This window comes from Achroia grisella, unplaced genomic scaffold, assembly GCF_030625045.1.
Source record: "Achroia grisella isolate CSIRO2021 unplaced genomic scaffold, CSIRO_AGI_Agris_v1 utg976, whole genome shotgun sequence".
NCBI lineage: Eukaryota > Metazoa > Arthropoda > Insecta > Lepidoptera > Pyralidae > Achroia > Achroia grisella.
In genome coordinates, this window is record NW_026713078.1 from 2,388,174 (window position 1) to 2,400,290 (window position 12,117).

Here is a 12,117-nt window from a genome sequence, read left to right on the forward strand (position 1 = left end):
CCCCTAACATTTAGGGGGATGAAAAATGATGTTGGCCGATTCTCAGACCTACTCAATACGCTCACAAAATTTCATGAGAATCGCTCAAGCCGTTTCGGAGGAGTATGGGAACGAAAACTGTGACACGAGAATTTTATATATAAGATTGAAGACAGTTCACATTATAAAGAAACGTCCTCCTGAATGGCAAAGTATTAATGGTCTCATAGGCGTCACGTGATAATGATTACTATGATGCTGTTGGCTTAGATGATGGCTACCACCTACCACCAGAATAAATATGCCATTTCTGTTACAAGAACAAAATATAGCTATGCAACTTTTTCCATTAATTAGCTTATCACTTTATTATCTATACATCTATACATATAAATAAAAAGTGTAAATATTGAAATAACCGTTTTTTACTACACGCATATGAATATAAATACGGTACATACACCAAAATAACATTTTTTACAATTTTTGTCTGTCCGTCTGTCTGTCTGTTTGTTCCGGCTAATCTCTGAAATGGCTGGGCCGATTTTGACGGAACTTTTATTAGCAGGTAGATGATGTAATATGGAGTGGAGTAACTTCTTCTTTCGTTTCAACAACTAAATATATTTCCCCAGAACGTGGCGACGAGGAGTAACTTAAGCTACTTTTATTTTAGAAAAATAAAGTTAAATTCCACGCGTGTACCAGCGGGTGCAGCTAGTTCTTAAATAAAAAACAATTTTTTTCAGTATTTCTCATTATTCATGAATACTTTAATAAATACATTTACTGCTTAATAACTATTTATACAAGTGATACAGTAAAGGCAGTGATTTAAAGTTTATTTTCTTGTAAAGCTCACTCACATGTTGTTTTAAGGTACTAAAATTCGATTCCTGACATATGTGAAGATACACAAAAAATATATTATACTTATTATATACTAAAATGTTTACACTCTTAATATATGTATATATGTACATAGACAAATAAATATATAGTCGATGCATATTGCATATATATATGTTACATAAGCACCACTATAAAAACAATAACCCAATCATAAGAATGTTTACAACCAACATATATATTTCTATCATTAATATATATCGACCCTTTCTTTCTAATCCGATAATCAGCTTGAGAGAAAGAGAGAAATGCTTCACAAATATATTTTGAGCATTTATGAACGTATTACATACTCATGAATAAAGCATATTGTTTTAACTTGTGTCTATTACTATTACATCGTGAACTTAGATCATCAAATGTACGCACAAAAATTTACATCGATACAACATGTGTTTAAAAAAGAGTAGTAAAAATTCCCTACCGATTCGTGACAGTCCACTACTGTTATAGTCCCATACATAAACATATAAAATTCTAAGTACTAAACGAAATTTGGACGTGAGTGAAATTTGCAAGTAACATAACTTAATATAATCTAAATCTTCAAGTAAGTACTATATTACACAACGGCAAGCATTATTCAGTTATATATCAAAAATAAGTATGTAATAATAATAGTAATAGTCTAAGAATATCGTTGTTCATATTTATTATTAACTTATTAATTCACAACACTATTGTTTGATCATAAAAATAATTTCATCAATATGTTTATTATATTCATATATGTATCTATAATTAAAAATTGAATCTGATTCATTATGATCATGTACAAGCTCATTTGAAAAGAATAAGAGCTGAGTTTCTTTTCAGTTTTTCATAGCTCGAAAGTACTCCGAAAAACTGTAAATTTCACATACCATAAGAGTCTGTAATAGACCTACAGGAATAGAGATATTTACATTTAATTTCATTTGAGTATAATCTTAAGATTCACGATTATTAAGAAATAAAAAAATTACTTCTTTGACGTCAGACGTTGGTTAGACTATGCCTGTTTTGTTATTTCCTTTATTTAAGTTTAATATAAACGCACATAAGTATTTACAATATAGAAACATATATTGGTTTCAAACGAATATCACCCTTATTTATACTAATACTGGCGTAGTTATTCCGTAACACTAGTTCTTTGTAACTTTACCACCAATAACCGTGATGCCCGTATCCACCGTACGGCCAGTATCCGTATCCGCCGTAACCACCGTATCCGCCGTATCCGCCGTATCCGCCATAGGGCCACCCGCCCCAATAGCTACCGTAATAGGGATATCCCCAACCACCGCCGCCCCAATGTCCGCCGTATCCTCCCCAATGTCCACCCCAATGGGAGGCTGCAGTTTTGAGGTCTTCCTTCTCGGGAGTTTCAAGGTCGTCTTTCTGAACTTCCACGTCTTCTTTCGCAGCGGGAGCTGCTAAGCATGCTGCTAGAAGTAAAAATGCAGCGACGAAGAAGATGATCTGGAAATATAAGTACTTTTAAATTTCTTTATTAAAAGTTCAATTCGACCCGGCTCGACCAACGTACAGATATTTGTATTCATGAGTATGATTGTTTGGAATGGCCTGGGTGTTTTCTATGTATAGTATGTATGTACTGACAAAAAAATATCGTTGTATTTATATCAATTGTACCCAAAACACAATCTCTGCTTAGCTTGGGACTAGAAATGTTGTGCAAGTTGTCGTGAAAACAAAAATGTTAGCGACATAGACTTTGTATAAAGTAATGTACGTTGGTACTAGGTACTAACGCAGCACTTTATAAATTTACTGCCATTTCTCACCCATCAGTTGAAACAGATACCTATTTTTGTCATTAAGCAACCTGCATCTTTAAGTTCCTATTCGTTTAAGAAGTGGGATAAGGCAGTGGACATTACCGGATATAGAGACATGATTCTATGAAACTATGAACTTCTCCCAGATTGTCTGTAAGAGATTGCTTTGAGCGATACGGCCGCCTTTTGTTAGAATAGTTTTATATGAAGTTCTGTTTAGGTAAATATGTTTTTTTTAATGCACAACAAAAAGTATTATTATTATTATTTATATTTTGTCTCTCCAGTAATTTAAACACCAATACTGCGGAGGAAAGGAGCTTGTTAGTAATTCCTGGTGAATTTATCACGATATCCTAACTGATCTGACATAATGTTCATTTTATCATCCTCCAATGGTGCCCCGCCAGCATATACCGATAGCGTACGCGGGGCACCATTTCATATTTATATTTAAAAAAATAAACACAAATTTGTCTGTCAAACTGAGTGATAGAAAGATTAGGTTTCTGCTATTTTGGATTCAAATATTCTAAGCTACGACAAGACTTACAAGAACTGAAACTACGCATGTAGTTTTTACCAATGTGTCCGACTACGTTATTTGATAATAAACTCATATACAAGAGAAAATTCGATTAAAATTTCTGAGTAATTAATTTTTTGTTCGTGTTTGACTTAGGTTCTAAACTTTTTGTTCGTTTTATTGATGTTGTTATTTTTTTTCTTCATGTTACGGGTAAACTAGATTAATATTGGCGTTTTCAGAAACGTCCAATTTATATTCTTTATCAATAATTATGTTTTCATTAAATTGTAACATATACGGGAATTATATTATTTAGAAATAGGACTGATAGAATTTAATTTTTTATTGTAACTTAATCGATTATTGGTAGTAAGTTTAAATATAGAATCATCAGAGAGTTTACCAGACTAATAAAAAGGTGAAGAAAAACACCGATAACAAACTTAATAAACTTTTTTTTAAGTTATAGGTACAGTTACTCGGCTATCTCGTCGTCGTTATCATCTCATGATCCCCCGCATCACGTTGCGGTTTATTGACCTACTGATTTTGTGTAAGAATTTGTATGCGTTGACACTCAAATATTAATTAATGAGGGGAACTGCCGGAAGAAGCTGTGTCTGGAAAATGCAGTGTCGACAATTATGTCGATAATAATGTAATGGTACACTCGCCTGCGCTGACTGTCGTTTATGCTGGCGGAACACCAGTGGCGGATGATAAGATGAACATGAGGTCAGGTCAGTTAGCCCATTGTGACAGATTCACTATGAATTTATCATACTGGTTTCCAGAAGAAATCGTGTAGTGGTCTATCTAACATGGTATATTGCTAGCAATGGGGTCATCAGTCCACATTACTAGCAATTCCTTTCCCCATAGTGTCGACAGTTTATTACCCCATCTGGGATTATTGTCGCTTGGATATATAAATATATATTTATGTTCTTAAGATGTAATTTAATAATGGCAACAGGTGGTTAGTTTATATGTAACATACGCATAAATAACAGTATTACGAGCGTGTATCGCATGCCACTACGCTCGGTAAATACACACTTTTTCCAGTGTTTCACACGAAAACATATTACAGCAATTACGTGCGTAAAACAATGACACCGGGCTCGACTGTTTGGTATCTGTTTATTGACATGTGCACACTTATTTATATAAAATATAAAAAAAATAAGATATGAGTTGATCCGGCTCGAAGGACCAAAGTTTTTTCATTCGAAAATTTCTAATGTCATTGACCGCAGCTGGTCTTTACAGCTTCACAGAATGATAAGCAAGTGCAGATGGCACATCAAACCACGCGGCTGAAAGCCAACATGTGCCTGAAGGATACTGCTTTAGTCTGAGGGCATCGCTAGCGGTTCGAACTTCGGCACAGGTCGTCGTAATTGCGAACCCCGTTTGAATTAGACGGGGGACCAATGAATTTTGGGCTTTAGGCCCATGTTCTGTGATATTGATTGATTGATGCTAAAACTTGATGAGAGGTATTTTTACTTAGAACCCCATAGGCTTAATACTACTCGAACACTGACTTTATTGCTAGTGAAAAGTACAATAAGACGAAATGCATTATGAAATGAAATTGTATGGGTTGACTATTAAATAGTGCACAGTAAGCAGGCTTGTACGGTTGCCCGTTTAGGAAGTTTGAAAATGAAATATTATATAATGTATCAGAATATATCAATGTTATAATTTTGGGTTTGTTCCGTTGTTTTTAAAAAGGTGAAATAACTTTGGCGCCAAAATGTAAAAAAACATAATATTACAGAGATCAGAAGTGAACTGTAGAGAAAATATATATATTGTCATATTTATTACATAAATACGTTATAACTATACTTTATAAATAGTTTTCAAAGTGATGTAATGTACAAATATATTTAAGGCTACAAATTAAAGATATATGTTTAGTGATTACAGTTTTAATTGTTAATATAGAAGATTCCCCAAATAAATAAATAAATGTTTTTGAAACTTTTGGACATATCAAGTAATCTTAGAACTACTAATCGGATTTAAATGAAATTTGAAAATACAGACAGATCGTTTTTCAGATTTATACATACATATTTTTATATTTACAACACGCGGAATAGAGCCGAACTAATAACATAAGATTACTCAATAAATATAAATATTTATTAGTAAGTAAATTTAAATAATATTAGTAAAAAAATATTTGAGTCATGTAAATACTAGTATTTATTATATCGCCATTGCATGAATTTATTTCATAATTTAATTATATTTTTAATACTAAGTTTTTATTCTACAATAACTGTTAAGCAAACAAACTATTTTTCTGATCAATAAATTGTAAAATAAAATAAAATTTATTGTACAGTAAAGTTACTCTATTTCATTACTATAAATTTATGATCCATTTATATTCGTAATAACTCATCAACGTCCACTGTAAGCCGTGAATTGATATAAGGATTATGGTTTATAACTACACTGGCCAGGCGGCTTGGTATATGGATGTAGTTTCACATATTGCTTCTTTTGCACTAGCTTAGATAAAATAATTCTACTAAATTTAAAATACAATAAAAAAATAATCGCTGTTAAAAAAAGTACTGTTTAAATTACGATTTTATTTAGAGAATACGTCTCGAATAAAATAAACAAAAATTGTTTAGAATATTACAGACTGACTTAAACTTAAGTTATATTCATAATAAATTTCAAAATTAGAAAAATGTTATCTTAAATAGAAAAACCGAATTCTAAATTTGAAAATAAATATTGATAATTACTTCTTGTTGACCGCAAATTTTAGCATTTTTTTTTATTTTGAAATAAAAAAAATATTTTAATTATCCAGATTCTAAATTTGAAAATAAAAATTAATAACTACTTCTTGTTGACCGCAAATATTTGCATTATTTTTATTTTGAAATAAAATAATAAAATATTTTGACTTTCCAGATTCTAAATTTGAAAATAAAAATGATTAATTACTTCTTATTGACCGCAAATTTTAGCATTATTTTTATTTTGAAACAAAACAAAAAAGTATTCAAAATTCCAGATTCTAAATTTGAAAATAAAAATTAATAATTACTGACCGCAAATTATAGCATATTTATTTTTGATTTAATTAAAAAGACTTTTGTTAGCCGTGCAATTTTAATTTTAATAATCTTATAAAATATTTGTTAATAATTCCCAATATCCAAATGTGTATGACTTACATTTCTGGACGTCATGTTGCCGTGTCTGCGTGTCCACACTGCCTATGGCGTAAACACGCCGCTGTTATATATGAACGGAGCGTCCTAGACTTGCACGGATGAGTGGCTGGCTTCCTTCACCATTGTCATGATATGCTATTGACCTCATAGGATTAGGTCGGGAGCGATATGAGCGGCCATCTCATGGGGTATGAACGTTGAAACATCATCTATTTACGTATTTAACTGAAACGCTCCTTTTTACTAATATGCGTTTTTTATTGATGATAATGGAATTATGCACATACGTCCGCTATCGGATCATGCTGGAAGGGTACCAGTGGAAGATAATAAAATGAGAATATGGGCAGGTCAATTTGGCTGTCTTTGAAAATGGTAATATACCACAACAGTTTCCAGGGGGAAGCGCGTGGAGGTCAACCTGACATGCACCCTTTACTAGCAATAGGGTTAATAATTAATGAAACCACATTACTAATATTATAAAGGCATTATTATTAAGGCGTTTGGGTTATCACTCTGAAGACTACGACCATAGTAGATCATATATCTATTTTTTTTTAAGGATGATAATGGAATGGAGCACCCGCCTGCGCTAACGGTTTACGCTGGCGGGACACCAATGGAGAAGTTTCCAGGGGGAAGCGCATGGAGGTCAATCTAACTTATTACATTAATAGCAATGGGAAAAAAAAATGTGGACTTATACATTTTTTTTTGTATGTGATAATGAAATGAATAATGTTAGACATAGACACCTATATAAATACCTATGCATTGTAAATAAACTGTATTTAAAAAAAAAAGTAATTCAATTTTCTTGCCAGTTCTTCTCAATTGGACCTATATACCGAACTGGACGGTAGGGGAAAAAAATATAATGTAAAAACTTGACGTTCATAAGCGGCTAAAATGTCCTACATGAATAAATGATTTTTGAATTTGAATTTGAATTTGAAAGGTTTACGCTGGCGGGGCACCAGTGGAGGATGATAAGATGAGCATGAGGACAGGTCAGTTAGCCCATCGTGACAAATTCACCTGGAATTTATCTCGATGGTTTCCAGGGGGAACAGCGTGGAGATCAACCTGACATGGTACATTGCTAGTTATAGGATCAAGTGTCCACGTTACTAACAATCCTATTCCCCCCATAGATCTATTACGCAGGTCGTAGTCCCTTTTCGTCGTAGTCGTGACCCCTTTTTTAGAAGCCGCTTAGGTCCGTCAGGGACAAGAATTGAAGGATATTCTTAGAAGCGATACCATCACTTCTTTATCTCCGCAAGATAGTGTGTACTTTACCAAAGGAGATTCGTTTGTGCATGAGTGGGCTACTACCAGATGGGATGTGTAGTGGCGGATTCTCTTCTATTTGTCAAAATCTGCAAATCTTTGCTAATTACAGGCCTAGGTTGTTGTTTATTTAATTTGCAGCAAGGGCCCGTAGTCATGATCATCTTTTCTAGTCACAAGTCTAGGTATTCCATGGGTTTATTTAATTGCAGTGAGCAGTGAGTCCCTTAATCACAATGTGTATATTGTTTTATTAATTAGAGTTTTTACTAGAATAATAAGTAGCTCATTATTATAGCTTTTGAATGTACTAAACCTGTCGCTTTCTGCCTGTGATTTAGAGCTTCCTGCTTAGTTATTGTTATAAGATGTTCCTTCTTTAGCCATCGAGGCACGTCACACAAGGGTCCGGAATCCTGTTGGATAGTTTTTCATTCTAACTTTGCCCGTTGGCCAGTATTTTCATTGCCTTCAATGTTCAAGTGACCGGGGATCCATCTTAACGTCATATTATCATGTACAACGTTTATTTAAAGAATACGAGCTGAGTTTCTTGTCAGTCATTCTCATTTCGAAATCATTCAGAACTGACACATCATAAGAGTCTGTAACAGACCTACATGAATAGAGATATTTTTAGTTTGAAATTTGAATTTGAATTATTCCTAATTCTTACTTAATTTAGTAGCAACATATATTTTCTATGGATATATAGATTTCGTACGAGTGTACTGCTGCAGAGCTACTCGTCAGTCCGAATAAATATATATTCTGTTTGATATATTTAAGGCTTAAATTCTAATGAGTTTAGTTCGGATTTCGTACAAGTGTAGTGCCAGCGGAGTAGCTTTGTTTTCCGAATAGATGTGTATATTTAAATTAATGTAGTTAGGGCTTAGAATTACTTCCAAACATCTTATATTTCACTAGTATGGATAGGTGGATATTTGTTACTCTTTCACGCAAAAACTACTCAACGGATTTTGATGAAACTATAGTAATACCTATAGCTTATACATCAAAATAACACATAGGTTATATTTTAAAAAGATATTATTATAATTACTTATAATAATCCCACTGCAATTGCAATTGTTTGATTCGACTTTCTATCTGAAAAGTAATCGACCAAGTATACATAGAGTACTCAGTTTTATTTTTTTTTAACCCTAGGTAATAATAATTAACACAGCGTCATCTCGTCCCATGGTAAGCAGAGCTTGTATTATGGGTACTAGACAACTGATATAAATACTTAGTTTTTTTTTGTGCTTCGCTACCTTAATATAATAAAAAAAAATTAGCAAGTATTTGTTTAACTGTGTATTTATAATACAGCAAAATTAAGTACTAATTGGAATTTTAAAAAAATGTGTGCAAAAAAGGCCCTAAAGACACCGGCACCCAGATCAGTAAGTAGTTTTTTTTGTAAATAAACACATAATATACATAGAAAACACCCAGACCGATACAAACAATCATACTGATAAATACAAATATTTGCACCGCGCGAAGAATCAAATCCGCGACCATTGGATGTAAAGCGGTGTGAAACCACTAGACCATCGAGGCGTAATTAAGATAGTACTATAAGTAATTTCATATTTATAATCGATTCATATCTAAACAGACAATTATTTAGTTACAGCTAATTTACATAAGTCAATTATTGGTTAATTTTCCACTCAACTGATCGGTGCATTCAACAAGAAACTTAGTATGCACACGTACCTGTCCAACAATGACAATAAGTTTTTAATTATATGTATTTTAAAAGACATTTCTCAACGTAATTAATTTAATTTAAATTTATTATTATTATTTTTTTCTCTTCTTTTATATATTTAAAAGAAGGTAATACTCACCTACACGGGCCTTAGCCAAGTGTGGGAGAGGTTGTGCTGGGTGAAGATATTGTTGAGGAGGTTAAGAATTTTCGGGTTATGCGACATGTTATTATTATTATTTATATTTATATAATATTACTTATATTATTTACAAAAATACATCTACTATGTGGAATGATGAATGATTGACTTACACATGTAAACTATGATGAGATAAGGTCCCTAGTCTAGTTTGCCTATTTTGAGGCAACAGAAGTATGTAAATCTTTTTAATATTATAAACGCGAAAATTTGTGAGTATGGATGGATGTATGTTAGTCTTTCACGCAAAAACTACTTAACGGATTTTGATGAAACTTTACAGTAATATAGCTTATACATCAGAATAAAACAGGCTATAATTTAAAAATGTAGTATAAAAAATACAAAAATATAGTGATAAATGTCAAGTAAGTGTGATGCAGACGCAGTTGCGCAGGTCTCAGTAGTTTAGTTTCTCTGATTGTTTCTGCGGTTTCATCTGCATGAAATTTATAATCTATGTATTATATCAGCTATATTATTGTAAAGTTTCATCAAAATCTGTTCAGTAGTTTTTCTGTGAAGGAGTAACAATCTATCCGTTAATCTATGCATCGCGTCTTTAATATTAGTAAGATGGTCGCAGGTTCGATTCCTCGCACGGTACAGTTATTTGTCATTATGAGTGTTCTATGCATCTTTCTGGATGTTTTCTATGTATTTGTTTAAAAAAAATGTGTGTATTTATACCAGTCGTCTAGTACTAGTACCCTAAACCATAAACTCTGCTTAGTTTGGGACTAGATAGCGCTGTGTGAATTATCCTGAGATATTATTACTATTATAAAATTCTCTTTTTTGTATCGGCTAGATTTGAACTCACGACCTTTAGGTTGTGAACCACTACCCTGCAATAGATTACTGCAGCAATATCAGTATACATCGTAAACAATGAAGTATATAAAGTAGATACAACAAAAAGTAAAAGGGAAATTAAATTACACGCCGCACTAGCATATCTTTAAGGTAATTATTTTTTTGCTGTCCTAAAACCACCTATGAAAACTGGCGGAGTCATCTCTAAGTGTACTCTTTTTGCTCGGCTGTGTACTTTAAATGCCTTTATTACATGAGTATGACTCGTGTAATTTTGTCATATATTTAAATAAATAAATACCTTGGACAATTTACACAGCGCCATCTATCCTCAAGCTAAGCAGAGCTTGTCTTATGGTTTGGTGTTTTTTGTGCTTCGTATGTATTAAGGTAAATACATAAAAAAAACTAGCAAGTATTTTTCTGTATATTCATAATACAGTAAAATTAAATATTAGGTTGGAATTTAAAAAAAGGAGCTTAAGGCACCGGTACACAGATCAGTAAAAATATTTATTAAAAAAAAAGATATAGGATAGAAATAATGAAAGTGACACAAATCTATGTAACTGTAAGTCTATATGTAATGAAGTCTAGGATGAATTATCCATATCCTAATGCTATTAGGTCTGTCATTAGCTTGTTTGCCATTAGAATAATATCTATATATCTACTAATATCACAGAGCTGAAGTTTGTTTGTTTGAGCGCGTTAATCTCAGGAGCTACTGATGCGAATTGAAAAATTACATTTGTGTTGGATAGTCCATTTGTCTAAGAAAGGTTTTAAGGTATATCACATTACGCTAGGACCAATAGGAGCGGAGCTGCAATGAAAAATATTGCAAAAGGTGCGGAAATGAAAGACAGACGATGATGCGTGGTTCATCTTTTAAAAATATAAACAGAAGACTGTTGAAAAAAAAACACCAGTAAATAAAATCCCAAACAACAATGAGACTAACATTTGTCGTGCGTATAATGTTTATTGTGATAGTACATAATCAGTGTGAAGTAGGCAGTAGGCTTGTAAATTAACCCTTTCGGTTTGTAATCATTAAAGCTGTGTCACATTGCTGAAGCTTCAGCGATATAGTTTTTTGAGAGAACGCGATTATTTTAATACAAATGTTCTATTGTAGAAATTGATATTACATAAAGATAGAAATATGATGAGTATCGTATCATAAAGATATAATAATAAAAATCTGACTGATGTAGAAGTTTAACTATCCAACTTTTCGATAGTCATAGATTCAAATCAGGCTTAAAATAAAGCGTTAATATACATTTAAAACATATTTTAGGGATGATAACTGAATGGTACTCCTGTCTATGCGAATTAATTCTAGATGGCGCTTTATGAAAAGAACTAGCCTAGTTCAAAAAATGACTCAAAATGATATACGTAAATATATTCTAAAATAAATATTAATTAAGTGTAATTAATTATAATAAGTGTAAATGTAATTAATTAAATAGCTAAGTCAACTGTCAAATTTTTTTACTTAAGGATGAGAAAGGATTGTGAAAATGTAGTATGCTAAGTTGGTGCTCATGATAAATTACTTCATACAAAGTAAATTAATTCTACCGTATAAAAAAATTGTTACCGACATAAACAACATTTTTTATATGTTCAGACGTTGAACATAGAAC

At 32.2% G+C, this 12,117-nt stretch overlaps 1 protein-coding gene across 1 annotated transcript; it reads right to left on the minus strand.

Moving 5' to 3' along the window:
• Window positions 1-739: 739 nt before the first annotated feature.
• Window positions 740-6,450, minus strand: LOC131854360 (keratin-associated protein 19-2-like). The gene is made up of 2 exons (XM_059205467.1): window positions 6,420-6,450; window positions 740-2,352 (listed from the first exon to the last, which is right to left on the minus strand). The coding sequence occupies exons 1-2, from the start codon at window positions 6,432-6,434 to the stop codon at window positions 2,032-2,034; spliced, it is 336 nt and encodes a 111-aa protein (XP_059061450.1). The 5' UTR covers window positions 6,435-6,450; the 3' UTR covers window positions 740-2,031.
• Window positions 6,451-12,117: the final 5,667 nt, after the last annotated feature.